This window comes from Alosa alosa, chromosome 15 (genome assembly GCF_017589495.1).
Source record: "Alosa alosa isolate M-15738 ecotype Scorff River chromosome 15, AALO_Geno_1.1, whole genome shotgun sequence".
NCBI lineage: Eukaryota > Metazoa > Chordata > Actinopteri > Clupeiformes > Clupeidae > Alosa > Alosa alosa.
In genome coordinates this window covers 24,825,034-24,841,063 of record NC_063203.1, presented here as the reverse complement: position 1 = coordinate 24,841,063, position 16,030 = coordinate 24,825,034, and the positions used below count along the sequence as shown (strand labels likewise).

The 16,030-nt window shown below is 40.2% G+C and overlaps 1 protein-coding gene across 2 annotated transcripts in view; it reads left to right on the top strand.

Moving 5' to 3' along the window:
* The first annotated feature begins 11,226 nt into the window (after window positions 1–11,226).
* The window catches only part of scn2b (sodium channel, voltage-gated, type II, beta), a 21,342-nt gene continuing 16,538 nt past the window's right edge, over window positions 11,227–16,030 (top strand). For both annotated transcript variants that reach the window (XR_007195808.1, XM_048264107.1), the window contains exon 1: window positions 11,227–11,479. Coding sequence is in view for 1 of the 2 variants with exons in the window: in XM_048264107.1 (XP_048120064.1) it covers window positions 11,398–11,479 (82 nt within the window). In the remaining variant the exon portion in view is untranslated. The remainder of the gene's footprint in view (window positions 11,480–16,030) is intronic.

The following is a 16,030-nucleotide window of genomic DNA, read 5'->3' as shown; positions in this document are numbered from 1 at the left end:
GTCAGTGAGCATTAGAAAAATGTGTGAAGCATAACTTCTGGAATGTTTGCACTGTGGAGAAATTGGTGACGCCATAGCAGAATGATGATGAGATTAAGGTATTCAAAGGGTTAATGTGTTTGTAACAAAATTATGAGAGCCATTTGTGTTTGTTTTAGGATGCAAACATCTATGTGACACTCCAAAGGATCAAACCAACTCCACAGCCTGCTCAGAGTTCTGACAGCATCTATGTCTCCATGGTCAGTACCTTTGTCTCCAGTATCTGAATCAATCATGCCTTATTATGCATGTTATTTTGAATCAATGACTGTTAAAACAACAACCGCAAACATTAACAGCATCCACTCATCAAGTGAAATCACAACAAGCAACTAACACATTTTGGAGATTTAACCAAATCTGATTGGTTCTTGGTAGACTACAACTATGCATGTTCTGGCTGCAAAAAGACTGTACTACACAAACTGTGGCTGTTACTGCCAATATTCCTGATTCATTTAGGCAAGTGCATGGTGCCATGTTGTCCAGGAACACCACGGTGTCCATATAAAAACCAAACAAACCTTGAACATCTTATGCATGGTCAAAAATTAAACCACCCAAAGGAATTGAAACATGGTTACGTTTTAACCAAATTTGACTAGTTTTGCCATTAAGACTAAATGTTGGTATTTTTTTACCATACATGATGTAATGCTGTTATTGTGTTATTTATTTTGTTGTTTTTTACAGTCATTTCTAAGCACCTTAGTGCTCCTGCAACTCATTTTATCCTGCAAGGGGGGCGAAAGTGCTAACACCACTATGGCATATTATTAAATGTTAATGTAAACCATAATTTCTGACTCTACTGTGCCACCCAGTGTTTGACTGGCATTACACTAAAGAGTCACACACGTTCAAAAGAGGAACACAATGCAGAGAGATTTTTTTTTATTGAAAATTCATTTAATTTGATATATATTTATATTTTTTATTTATGTATTTGATTTAATATATACTGTATGCATATACTGAATATCCAAAAAATCCAAAACCCTCAAAATCCATCTGACTACTTTTCTTTTAAAGGAACATTTTTTTATCAGGCACCTTGGGGTTTTTGCCTACGAATCGATATTTCAAACCAGTAAGAGAATGGTATTTAGCAGGTTTTGAAGCAACATTAATTGATTAACGTATACTATGTGTGAAGAGCATTCACTCACCATCGGTATGTGATTTTTGACAGAGGTAACATTTACAGGACTACAGTAGCATATTTTCATATACAGTAAGTTACCCCAGTTAATCAAAAGTGTCCTTAGTTTTGGCAAACCTGTTAGAAATAGGAGTCCATTTCAGCAGAGTAGGAAAGCAGTGGGGTTCCTATGGCACCATCATCTCATGTAAACAGTGGTACATGGGATCCTGAAAATAAAAGCACAAACCAGATTAATAAAACTGAACAACCTTGACAAACCCCTTTAAATGCATCCAGCAGCAGTTAATCACTCTTAACCCTCTATTGCATGAATTATCACCTATACTTTGAAAAAATGATTTAAAGTACTTTTCTTACTTAAAATGGATCAAATAAAGATTTTTTTTTTAAAAAGTTAAAAAAAATTGTTTTTTAAAGGGGTAGTTGGTAATTTGTTGCCATATGGCAACAATGTGCAATCGTGGAAAATGCTGTCAAATCCAATTTTTCTTTAAAAACTTATTTCATTACAAATCTTTTAGAAATGAACTAAATTAAGCTTGCATAAATTATAAACCTAACATAATACAAATTCAACTGTATTTTGGGCAATAAAGTGATAATGTCATGGTAATATTGTCATAGTGTAGTCCGCCTTGGAAAATAAATAGCCTTCCTGTAGGGACATAAAGTAATTGTTTTGATCAAAACCAATGTTTATATTAAATAATATCATTTAGATGACTTTATTTAATTTAGATCACTTTCATTTTCCAAATTCATAGGGTCATATTGCCGTCAGAGGACATATTCAACTGTAGTGAGACCACATAGTCACAGAGCCCTGCCCCTCAGAAAGTGTGCCAATCCATGCCATGCACACAGAGAGACATAGGTATCCTTCACATATCCCCCTGACAGCCTTTCCCTACCCTGTAAAGCCATGCCTCATCCATATTTGGGGTCACACACACAAGGGTCAACCTAACATAGGGGTCTCCGGTGTGGGTCATACTACAGGCTCACACTGGGCATGCCTTGGATGGCTCCACAGCAAGCCAGCCCACTTCTTACACCATTTATAGTGAGAGGAGAGAAGTATCACCCCATTTGCCCTTGAACTTTGGGCCTCTGAGGGGTTAAAGCTGTAGCTAAAGAGACAGGATGGGTGACTGCAGCCTCTATCTGCTACACATATCAATGTTTTTCTCCTCATTGCTGGATTATAGCTAATCCTGACAGTTTTTTGGTGGAAGAGCCAACAATGTGCTTTTATCTTTCCCAAAATCCCAAACAAAAATGGTGAAACCAGCATGTCTAGTTGACTGTGTAGTGAACAATAACACAAAATACATCTTTACCGCTCCAGTCACTATACTGTCTGAACCTCATTCCATAGATAATTAGCAAATTGTTAACATTTACAATATCCTAAAAGACTCCAAAATGTCTGAAATTACAAATAAAAGTGTAAATAATGTTTTTTTTACTTCAAAATATTGTCAAAAGTTGTATATATTCCCAGAGTATCCTAGTGCAATGCAATCCTATTGTAATCCTATGATACCATTCATTTGAATGGACAAAAAAAGGTCCGTATTTGCATACTGTTGCCATATGGCAACAATTATATTTTGCCAATTTACAAAAAACCCATTATATATAAACTTGTTTTAATGATACATCGTTCATGTTTGCATAGTCCAGATAGTGTTTTTCAAAGAAATTATGCATAAATTCTGAATTTTGACCATCCACAGGTAGCGGACAGGTAGTGTTGGTCACACAGGTACCTCTCTGTAGAAATAGTAAGTACTAACAATATATCCTCATCATGTGACCTAACAATTATTTTTTTATACCAAAACTAAAATCCCCTTTTTCACATATGAATAGTAAAATATAGGTTTTGTGCCAATTAGAAACACTAAGATAAATTAATTGTTGCCATATGGCAACAACATGCAATAGAGGTTAAGCATTTGGTGGACTGAGAGCTATATAAAGACACTATTCCTTATCAACTTAGTGAGGCTACAAGCAGGAAAAATTGCATGTGTGCCAAGATTTCAGGTGTCCTGGGAATCGTCCCCGAATTAAGCAATAAGCGCCGAGAGGCCGTAGGTTACACTGATTCTACAACAGCTAATGGGTGTTGTTAGGCACAACGTGCTAGCGGAGTGCCTAAAACCCCCCTTAGCTGTTGTAGAATCAGCAACTGTAACTTTTGTATCAAGTTGTGGTAGCGCAGTAATATAGAACGAAATGTGGTCAAGGTGTATGTTTATGCTGGATTTTACAACGGCATCGAACGTGATTCAGCCAATCACAATCAAGGACCGGAACTATCCGTTTTAGAAAAACACTATTCCTTATCAACCTAGTGAGGCTACAAGCAGGCAAAATGGCATGTGTGCCAGGATTTAAGGTGTCCTGGGAATCATTCCCGAAAAAAGAATTAAATAACAAATAATAAATCTTGACAAAACCAGTATGACCATATTTATAGTAAGAGCTACTCTAATAGAGTACAGTTCAAATTGTGTGATCTAGTTGTCTACATTTGACTACTTCTATAATCCCACCAATGAATGAGATGAATGGAACTCAGACATTATGAGATAAATGTATGAGATGAATGGAACTCTTGTTGGATGCAGATGTGTTGGATTCATGGGAAGTATTCTGGTATATTCCAAGAAATGATTCTGTATTGAAAGGATCTAGAAAGGCCCTAGTGTTTTATTCACCTTCCATGTGTGCATGTGCATTGTCGTATAAGATATTCAGACTCGGGTCAGAAATTAAGTCCAAGTATCTTGTCTACAACGTAACAAAAATATGCCATTTTAAGTGCTGAAGTCAAAAAGAAGGTGCGAAGGTCTGGCAGAGTTCTGTGCAAAATTCCTTTAATGACTACATAGAGCAAAGCCTGAGTGGATTGCATGATCGCACTCTCGAACAATTGTTTAACACCAACATTTATACCCCTTCTTAGATGCTGACACAACATTTTGCAACTTCGAACCCACAGGTGGCGTTGTGAAAGGACCGTTGTTCGGTCTTATCCTTTCAAGTCAGCACTATTGCTGCCAAGGGTACGAACTTTTCACCGTAACACAAGTTCAGAGGTTTATACAGTGAACATAGGTCACACATTGTTCATGGGTTACATATCGTTCACTCGTACGAGTACTAGCTGTTTTTGAGTAGAGCCCGCATCCGATGACGTCATCATCTCCGCAGCTGCAAGGCCAAGCAGGAAGTAGGAATACAGAGCGCACATAGGGGGAATTCTGGTAGAATCAGTGGCGCAAAAAGTGGGTATGCGCTATATGCGGCGCATAGGGGCGCAGCTCCATGGGGGCGCCAAAGCGATGGTAAAAAAAATAAAATAATATATTTGGTATTTTCTATATGTAGCTACTGCTGTCCGTTTCTAAATCCTTTCAACATTTTCTCAATGTTCTATAACATTTTAGAGGACTAACAGGCTAGAGTAGGCGCCCTATCTCATAAGATTCCATCATAGAATTTTGACATAGAAGAGGGAGTGGGGGTGCCATGAGCGCTGGGCGAGCAGATAGGCCTACGAGTAGTGAGTTGCTGTCTATGGAAAAAGATGGATACAGCAAAAAAAAGCTCTTGACGACTAAAAATAGAAAAAGAAAGAGGGAAAAGGAGATGGCATGTCAAGGGATGCAACAGCAGTTAAATAAGTGGACGGTGAAAGGCAACAGGTAGGATTTAAAGTGATGACGTCTGTACTTGGAGGCTTGCAAATATGAATGTTAACAGACTAACTAGCGTTTGTTAAGCATAATGCCGATTGAAACATAGCCTATTCCATTCAGATAGCTAGGTGGCTACCATGCTCATACGGCACTTTTAATGGCCAACTGCAAACAGAATATCATGCTAGCAGCAACTCATTACATGTTTCCATATCCTTACAATGAAGGCTCCTTGTAATAACTTAATATTGTGTTGTCAATGTGGTGCAAACAAACAAGGCAAGAGTGCCTATCAGCCTTATCCATTGTGAGCAATAGCTGGCAAAAGGACATTATGAGAACCGTTTAGACTCTCTTAAAGTGGCAATGCACCATTTATCAATACTTATCAAGTATAACATCAAGTTAAACATCAAATTGGCAGCATTTCTTTAAAAACATATTCAATAGACACTAATGCACAGTAATAGTGTAAATTATTGGCCTTTTGTTTTGATTTAGTTGTTTGCGGGTTTTTTTATTTGGGTTTATTTATTTATTTATTTTTTTTGGGGGGGCAATATTGTTGTTGCATACCCCTAAAAAATGGGTAGCTGCGCCCCTGGGTAGAATAGCTTCAGTATGTTAATAGTATTAGTTAAACTTGTTATTTAAAATGTTATAAAAGTGTGTTCGTTAGGAATGACTTCAGTGTATTACTTGAATATGGTTGAGGTTATATAAATACATGCTTTACAGTTTCAAACTCGTTCTCTTATCATGATGTCTACAAACCATAGTGATAATTTTATACCACAGTATGTCTGTGTGTAAGAGAGCGAGAAAGTCCAAAATAAAGTCCACAACAAAGCATCCAATGTCCAAAATCTGTGGCAATGATGTTGAGATTAGTAAAATAGAGTATCACATCATCTGCATAGCAAGAGATCTTGTGTTGGGTACTCTGTAACTCAATGGGTGATATGACAGGGTCTAATCTAATAAATTGAGCTAATGGTTCCAATGCAAAAAGGACAGGTCCTAGGATTCCCAGTTCCAAAACTTGCCAACTTATATCTGTTTAATGGTGACTCTTCCCTAGATTTTAGACTTTTTCGCTAGATTTACTGCAGCAAAAAAGACTATTATACATCCATGGTTCACTCCAGCTGCCCCTTCAATATAACAATAGCTAGGCCACTACAGAAGCATTGCCAGTATAGAGAGTATACTATAAATACTGTAAATGTATATTTATTATCATTTTCAGTATTATATGTCTAAAGATGTGTACATAACTCGAAAGACTCTGGCTATGTGTACATAGTTTCTGTTATGACATTGTGTCATGTAATTTTGTCACGGCATGACTTTTCTTAATAAAAAAAAAGAAACGCGATTAATAATGCGTTAGCCTACTACTCTTTGGCCGGCTCACAAGCCCAAACAAAGGCGTGCCTTTTGTTTTGTTTCCGGTCTAGCTTGATCTGGTGTGGTATTGTAGTTATTCTAACGTTACTAGTTGTTGCAACAGCATGTGAAAAAAAATACAAAGTTTGCTAGGCCAAAAAGAATGTTAATCTCGCGATAAAAAAATTGACGCCATTAAAATGGGTCTGCGTTAACACCGTTAATAACGCGTTTAACTGACAGCACTAGTTTTCACCCATGGGAAGCACTTCTTTTGGCATCACAATTCATCATGTATTAGTGTGCACAAAATACCTCACTTCATGTTGGGTGTGGCTAATGCATTGTACATAAGAAAGTTGTTCATCTTGGGGAGATACACACACCTACAAAATTTTGTGTGCGTAGCTGAAAGAATATGCCAACCACAGGATCAGTGACTTAAGGCGGCGCTAGTCCCTGGGCCACACCCGGGGCCAAGCTGTTGTTCCTAACTCCTTTGTATAACACTTGATGTGTGTGCAAACGGATGTTGAAATGATGTTTAATAATTTACGCTAATGGATTTGTTTTAGTGGGGCAAGTATATGTGGCTGTCGGTGTATGTGGGACAACCATCCGTGTGTGGTGTGTAAATATCTGTGTGTGTCTTTACAAACTACACATTGTGCACTGCCAGTGTGTGTGTGTTTGTTTGTCCATGTGTGTGTGTGTGTGTATAAACATGTGTTTGTGTCTGTACAGTCAATGTGCGTGTGTGTGTGTGTGTGTGTGTGTGTGTGTGTGTGTGTGTGTGTGTGTGTGTTTGTCCGTGTGTGTGTGTGGCATGTATTAGTTCAGTCTGTGACTCCACTCCCCAAGTTCATGATGATCCGCCTGTGAAATCTACAGGTGTGAGGAACACGGAAGTCTCTAGTTCTGATTTATTTTGTGTCTGGATTTGTGAGTTTTAATAGATACTGTGCTAAATATCTTTCTTTCAGCAAATCCAAACTTTTTGGCCATGTTTCAGAAAACACTACGAAACACAGTAAATCACTACCATCATAAAGTTCACACTATTTCTTCATGGAATCATTCGGCTCTTAAGGTCTGTTTTGTTTGGGCACTGGAACGACCAGAGAGTGTTTCCACTGGGCAGGGATTGATCCTGTATCTAATGGGCACCGAAACAACCTTTAGAAAGGAAAGGATAAGCAAGTCAGTTCACACTAGCAGGACTTTACATGTAATTCAATCTGGACCCTGAGATGTACTAATATTAACACGTGAAAAATGTTTTTTAACTTCATCAAGGGTGATTCCAATGTCACAACTTATTAACTGCCACTGTCTGTAATCAACAGACATAGGACTCTATTTTGGTGCAAAGCTTCTTATCTTACACTCAGTCAATGGCGAATTTTACGCTATGCGCTTACTTTTATTAAACCTTGCGCCCAGGGGTGTGGCAGAAGGTGTGGTCTGGTGCATGATCCAAAAATCGCTATCTTACACCCTCTACAAATCATTATGCCACTGACCGAGAAACCCTGGTCTATTGCGAAAGCCTCATGTAAATCACAGCTGAAGACGCACTGTTACAAGATGTAAGTAGCCCTTAGCAAGCAGTCCCAAACAACTTCTCTGTAGGATAAATAGCCTTAGGATTTTTATTCAGTGGGTATTTGGGGTAAGGGTTGCTTTTTTCAGGCTAGGTTTTTCTAACTGTGTAGAACTGTTTTGCCTATGAGACCACGGCGATGATAGTTTCACATTGCCTTTGAGTTCAAATAATAGGCGAGGGCAGAATGCATGTAGTCACAAACAGGTTTCAGTAAAGCAAGGTTTAGTGGAATCCCTGTGTTCTATACATGGTCTTGCATGCAAACAGATTCCTTCAAATGTGCCACTGACTGGCTAAATACCGATGTGCTGTTTGAAGTCGTGCTGCTTGCTGTTAAAGGGAATGACAGATGCCGCTCTCATTGGTTGAAAGGATGTTACGCCCAAAACACACCCATGACTAATTAAGAAACAGAAGAACAACCTTTTTGAACAATGCGCCAATGCGAACAAAGCAAATTTGATAACAAAACCACTTTAACACAAGCGAATTGCTGATACAACAAGCTTATGAAAGCTAGCACTGCAGTGGTCACAATGACTGCGTCCTTGTGCCAATCCTTTATTTTATCCTCAGCTTTGCTTTATGGTTCCTGCCTAGTGAATGTTTGCCCACACAGTTGTACATCTCTCTCCCTGTCCCCCTCTCTCTGTCTTTCTCTCTACACATCTGTGTGTCTAGCGCTTTAATCGGGACAACACACTGCATCCGGGTGAGTTACCCCGCAAGAGAAGTGACCTGCCCGAAGAATGGAGGACTGAGGAGACAGCAGCCTCATCTGCTGAGAACACTTCTGAGGAGCCCAATGCTGAGGAGACCAATGCTGAGGAGATCGCTGCTTCGTCTTGGGCCTCCTCACTACCCAAAACAGATGATGCTATTTATGAATGAATGTAACGAATGTAACCAGTCCCTGAATTACCCAGGACTGCTCTGGTCCCTAAACTGCTGTATTGAAAGTCCCACCTTGTGCACCATGGCTTGTTCTCATCTGAACAAACAGTGATAAGACTTCATGAACACATTTTATCAGCATTATTATCATGTACACTACTAGTCAAAAGTTTGGAGTCACTTAGAAATGTCCATTCCACTCCATTATAGACAGAATACCAGCTGAGATCATTTGCATTGTTTTTTAATCAGGGCAGCAGTTCTCAGATTACATTATGTGCTTACATAATTGCAAAAGGGTTCTTGACTGTTGTAGAAAAAAATGGCTGAACTTTAATGCAATATCTACATTGGCCATTATCATCAACCATTCATCCAATGTTTCAAAGGCACATTTTGTTTACTAATCTCATATTATTTTAAAAGGCTAACTGAAAACACATTGGAGAACCCTTTGAAGTCTAATGGAAATGTCTAAGTGACTCCAAACGTTTGACTGGTAGTGTATATACAGTAATTTGTTTTCCTTGTGCAAAACGGTGATTGTACACATGAATAAATGCACACATGTGTATGGACACATGTAATGCGATGTTCCATGTACAAAAAATGACATAAAACATGTGGAAATTCTGGTGAAGACTTTTTTTCATTGTTTGTTATTTTGTTATTGTTTGTTTATTATGTTCTATTATTTCATGAAAAATCCTAGCTCAGTCTAACATACCCCTGTAATATCGTAGTGTGCAAGGGGTTGCAGTGCTTGTGTGGCGACTAGCAGGCCTGGAAGTAGGTTACTTCATCCCATAATGCAGTGTGTGTTGCCCATTCATTCAAATCTGCCTCCAATATGTGTCTAATATTAATGATTGACTGAAATGTTTTAATGACAATGGACAAAATACATATGAATACAAAAAACTGTCCCACACTATTGTAAAAATGATAGAAGACAATGAAGCCCCCAATGTTCACCTAAAAGTGTTGTCCCTGTTCCACACAGATAGAATAAAGCAGCCTCATCAAGGGGCCACTGCCAGACAGACCAACTTCACTAGCAAACAACCTAATGGGAGGGAAACTAATTACATGTGCATGTAACACAATCCACTACCCGTCTCATCATTCTCATTCACACTCATTTGTCATATTGATTAATTCACTCTCAGTTCAGTATGAGTTATGGTATAATGAGCCTGCAGAACAGAGCAGTTCTGAATTGTTTGAAAGGGTTCTCTACAACAAACAAAATTAGTTCAACGCTCACTTAATGGCTGTAATCCTACACTCCCCTCCCCTCTCTCTCTCTCTCTCACACACACACACACACACACACACTGACAGACACACTCTTGGCTCCCTTGGTAGTTGTGCCATCCCCTGCGATCTGGCAATCCCTGTTGTTCACATCAACAGCGCAATACAGTAGGCCTAATCCAGGCCCCGATCCATCTGAATTCTCCGTTGCTCGTTATAATCCTAAATCTTTTCATCCTAATCTGATCATCCAATCTCCATCTGACCCCCCCCTCCTCAGTTGCCCCCCCCCACACACACACACACCACCTAAGTGCAGCAAACCCTCTGCACACCTCTCCCTTCACCTTTTCTTCCCCTGGTACTTCTCTCTCCTCCTTCCTGGAGGTTCCTGGTGAACACTGGGAAGGGAATTGGGATCTTGCTGCATGCTTGCTGACAAATGTGTTTTTGGTTTATCATCAACGGCTACCTCTTTTTTTTTTTTTTTGCAATCCTATTGACCTGCACTTTACACCATCTTTTCTGCATTGAGACACAACTTGCATTTGACTTGCACAAAAACAATGCATGAAGAGAGGTAGATGCACAAACAGTGATGTATACCCACACACACTTGCAAGCACATATTCACATACAAATCCTGTGATGGATTTCTTAAGGGGTTAATTTTTACCTTTTATAGAGTGGCATAAAGTAGGCTACTGTGATACCAAACATTTTAACATTTAAATGATATAATTCAATATTTTTGTTTTCTGTAGAGAAATACATTAGGCTACTCTAAATGTCTCATTTACCATACTTATTTTCTAGTCTACATAAAATTAATTCAAATAAGACAGCAATGAAAATATGTCTAGGTTTCTTTTTGTTTGTTATTGAGTGTCATGTCTTTGTTTTTTAAGCCTATCTGTCAGAAATGTTGTGTGAACATGTCTGTATTGCAACTTCCACATTATTATTAGTTTGTAGGCTACTGTTAGGGAAACCCAGGCTAGTTGTGTTGTGTTGTGTTGTGTTGTGCTGTGGGTCTCTCCTCTACACGGCTCTGTGTGTTCTTCAACAATAATATTATAAAATAGGTCTATGAGGGCAAGTGGGGAGGGACAAAAACCAATGAAGAGAAATGGAGAGCGCTCCTCCCCGCCCGACTAAGGGAGTTCCCATAGCCATAAAATCAACTCTTTCTACGGCTAGACACTGCCTGCTATATCACAGCATTGAAAATAACACATATTTTAAGATTTTTATAAGAATACGATCAGGAAAAGCCGACTGTTTCTACATAGCATCCATTTCGCACACGGTGCCACCATTCTCGTCGGAAAATGCCTTGTAACTCGCAATCGCGAAACAAATGCTGGACATCAGCTGTCAACTTAGGCTATGTAGGACTGGTGCTTGTCTTGGGTAAGTAAACAGAAATCGGATGATGTGAATGACGAAATATTTTTCCTTATCCGTTCGAGTTGTCATTAGAAAACGTGGTGTTTTTCTCTCTCCGAGTGTGTGTGTGTGTCTTTAGGCGGTAGGCTATAGGTGGGTGGGTATTACCGTGCACGGGGATGGGGGTGTCAGTATTTGAGTACAGGTGGCGAGGGTTGAGGCAAAATACACAGCGTTAAAAAATGGAGAGGGTATTTAACCTACTGTCGAGGATGCCGGTAAATTAAATGCCGGTGGCCTTCTGATTCGCTAACCTGTCGTCACTAGGAGAACCTTGAGCATCTGCTTCAGGTGTCTAACATTGCGCTTTGAGTAAAGGCACACGCCAGTGGCCTGTACTGCACCATCAATCGTACGATTGAACAATGATTTCACTGATAACCAATAGCCTATCGACATTGATGGTGGTTATATTAGAAACAGCACGTTTATTCTTTTTAGAGTCAGTGTGTAGTCTACGTGAGACCCCTCAAATGTGCGTTCACGACACTGATGCCGAGGTTGCGCAATAGCTTATTCCCTTCTACCAAGACAAAGTCAGTGTATTTTCACGACTAAGATACACATCTAAATATCTACATTGGGAGTTGTTTTACCACGTCTTTTGCCTCCTCTGGCTGTTTTGAGCGTAGGCCACCAGCCTCCACGTTGTAGAGTTCATTTCCAACCGCGACGGGCTGGCAGCTGTGACGTAGGGTGGGATTTTTTTTTTCGGAACATCTGAGCGGCTGAAGACTTCTCGTCAGAAGCGTTGCTGACATGTTGTACTGCAGGCATACAGTCCTCGCTGTCGGTTTACACTCGGTCAACCACCAGGTCCTTTCAAGTAATCAGCAGCCCCACCCTCACGAGGTCACACTAATCTATTTTTTAAGCTTTGAGTAATGCGTAGCCTCCGTGGTTTCGGCCAATGGTAGATCAAATTTCTGGTGTCGTTTTTTTTCTCATCTTCTTATTTTTCGGTCCACCAGCACTCTATAGCTACCATATGCTTGTTGTAAATGACCTACTTGTTTTAGCAGCTTGATGACAGGCTGCACTGTAAGCTAAGTGAAGGGAAGCAGAGGGGGAAATGCAAATACTCATGCTAGGAGACATAAAATATCTACCAATTCAGATGCGTGCAGAATATAGGCTACATGTGCATTGTGCAGGCCTATTGCAAAATGGACACACAGTTCCTGTTCTTTCACTGTTCCCATGGAATTTGCTATAGCAGGTTAGAAGGTCCTTGGAAAATGATCTTCACTCAATCATAGATCCCCACACATGCTTCAGACATCCTTTGAAACAAGGACATGCACAAGACCAGCGGTACATTCCCTGAGTAACTGCCCATTTGCCCTCTTTGGCTGAGTTGCCCCCTGAAAAACGGAACTACTGAGGTCAGGAAAATGCAGCAGATAAGACAACATGCCATTTCCTATCAGCATAATTGCAGTTGCTCATGTTGGAGGGAGATGAAGGGGTAGGGTTAAGGTAGGATCAGGGATTACCATATCAAAACAGAAATACACACCCATCTGCCTTCATATATATCATATATCAAATCACATATCACACACAGGGACGTTGCATTTCACTCCTGATTGTAATGTGTCAACTGTGAGCCAGACCAGATGGTATATCTCTCTATCTGTCTCTCTGTCTGTCTGTCTGTCTCTCTCTCTCTCTCTCCCCCTCCCCCTCTCCGTCTCTGTGTATTTATGCTTGTGTGTAATAAGAAGACTTCTTTTATAAAGACATACTGTGCACTGGATTGTATATTCAAAGCATAATCAGAATGACCAGGCTGATATTGATATGCCATGTAACAATCTACCTTTAAAGGCCCAAATAATTTGGGGGAAAGAAATATGAAATATTTAATCTTTCACATACTAAAGATATACTACACCATGAAAACACTGCCTTATCCTGGGCCAGGGCGTTGGCGCACGGGTCTGTTTGTGCTGCAGTCTGCGCCAAGCATCCTCACTGAATGACTAATGCAGACCCACAAGGCAAAGCTTTATGGCAGCATCATCTCCCTTTCAAGCTGCACTTACAACTCAACACCACTAGAGGGAACAGCATGACACAGACTGCCCAAAGCCCTATACTACTTCCAGGGATGAAAACCTTCACCAGGAATAAAGGTAGAGAGAAAAAAACACAGCCCCTATGTGAAACATAGCCCCCTTTAGTATTATGTTTGTTATGGCTTTAGTCTTTCCTTATTTCACATCCAAACACTTTTTTTTAGTTGACCGGTTCATTATACAAACTAGATAATAGGACCGCCGCCCAGTCCAGCACATTTTTTCCACAAAAATAAATCACGCTGAAAGGCCTATATGATTCTAACTGTCTCACTAAATTGCATTATCCACACTCAATTCTCACTGGTATCTGCTAGACAACAAGTACCAAAACATGATTAGTTCATAGATTTCACATGTAAAATTAATTTTATACAACGCCCTTGTTCATAATTCTGAGAAATTCTTGAATTGTGTGCATGTGTGCGTGTACACGTTTATGTTTATGTGTGTGTGTGTGTGTGTGTGTGTGTGTGTGTGTGTGTGTGCATGCTTGTGTGTTTGCCTGCGTATGTGTGTTTGTGCATGTGCATGCATGCGTATATATGTCTACTGTGTGAGTATGTGTCATACGTATGATTACTGTGAATGTATGTGTGTGCGTGTGTGTATCTGTTTATGCACATGTGTGCTCATGGAATGGGTTAACATGACCCCTGGAGGCAAACATACAGAAAAAAATGGTCATCCTAGGCCCTACGGTTCTCAAGATATTCACAGAAAACTGTGTCTGCCCTACCCTCCTTTCGGGGGGTCCAGTCCAGCAGGGGGGCTACAGATCAAAACGAAAAATGATGGTTCCATGCTATCCATGTGGGGTTACATGCCCACCAAGTTTCGTGTACCCCGGTCTTTCAGTGTCCCAGGAATCCTTGACGGAAATTTGGACATGCGAAAAAGAAAAAAAAAACTCTGCGCTGCGCGGCGGTCATAATTATACTGTGTGTACACGTGTTACTTTAGGATATAGGAATCCTATTTCGACAGCATCCTTGTGAAGTCATATTCAAATTCAGACTCTTGACAAGCTAATGAGCTTTCACTTTGCATGTAAATCACATGGTGCTTCAGACACATGTTTTAATAACGTGCACACCTGCTGTCTTACTGTGGGTTCTAGTTTGAACAGACCCCCACACACACACACACACATACTCTCTCCCTCACACACACTCTCTCTCACACACACACACACACAGACACACACACACACAGACACACACACACACAAACACAAACACACACACACACACACACACACACACACACAGACACACACACACACACACACACCCTCCATACTCTACACCTCAGTCCAGGAAGCAGAGCAACACAAAGGTCAGAGACGCCAAGGACAGCATCAGTCTCTTGCAGATCAGCGTTGTGGTAGGGATGCTACCGCAGGCCCCTGTAGGAGAGATTTGTGAGGCCAAATGTCCATCAGAAAGATGCAGCAGCAATCCATCAGTGAGCCACTGTGGTCTCATCAATCTGTGTAGTAAGCGGAGAGAGAGAGGGGCAGGACTGGGGTTATCGCGTAGGGGCAATACAGAGGCTGACTGCAGTGCAGACTTGTTATGTCAGAGCCATTCCTGATCAGGGTCGTGGATCATGTCGTGTCCAGGTGTTGAGGTGCTTAGCTAAGGTTCCTGACCAACCTTAAAACATTTGTCTGAGAGAAAGTATACTGTACTGTAAGAAACACCTTGACACATAAAGGTTTTTAGATCTTAAGGCATCGCTTAGAAATTACGTACAGTAGTAGGCCAATCTGTTCACAACAGACACAATGTTTCCAAACTGTGGCTTTCGTGAGGGCCAAACAAGGGCTGCATGTAGGAGGCTCATTCTGTGAATTTATACTACATCGATTTCTTCATGGTTTACTGTAAACAGCATTTTCCCCTGTCTCCATTTCCAGGAGGGGAACTGACTCTTGATAAGATGTGATCGTAGATGTCTGGAGCCCAAAGTTTACAGTGTTATTCATCCTTACTCTGAATGGAAGGTCATGTGACAAGAAGGAATCCCTTGTTGGTCCCACTTTAGACGGAGTGTCCTCATTTATTAATGACTTAGTGTTTATCAGGAGGAAATGTTCTTAAGGTTAACATGTATTGATGTGTACTTAGATGTAAAATATATCATTTAAGATAGTACTCTATAATAACAATACTTCAAATAAAGTAGGAGCTGTTTGTCCAACTTACAATGCGTGACTGGTATGGATTTGGCTAATGTTGTCACATTATGGCTGTGCAAATGCAGACATGAGGTGATATTTAATCTAGTTGTAATCACGTACTAAAGTATTCATCTGACATTGTTATTGTCTCTGTTTAAGTGTAACTGAATACCCAAATCATTGAGATGTCACATACTGCTGGGTGTACTGTACATCGATTATGGGATGGTTGCTAGTGGTGGCCACTTA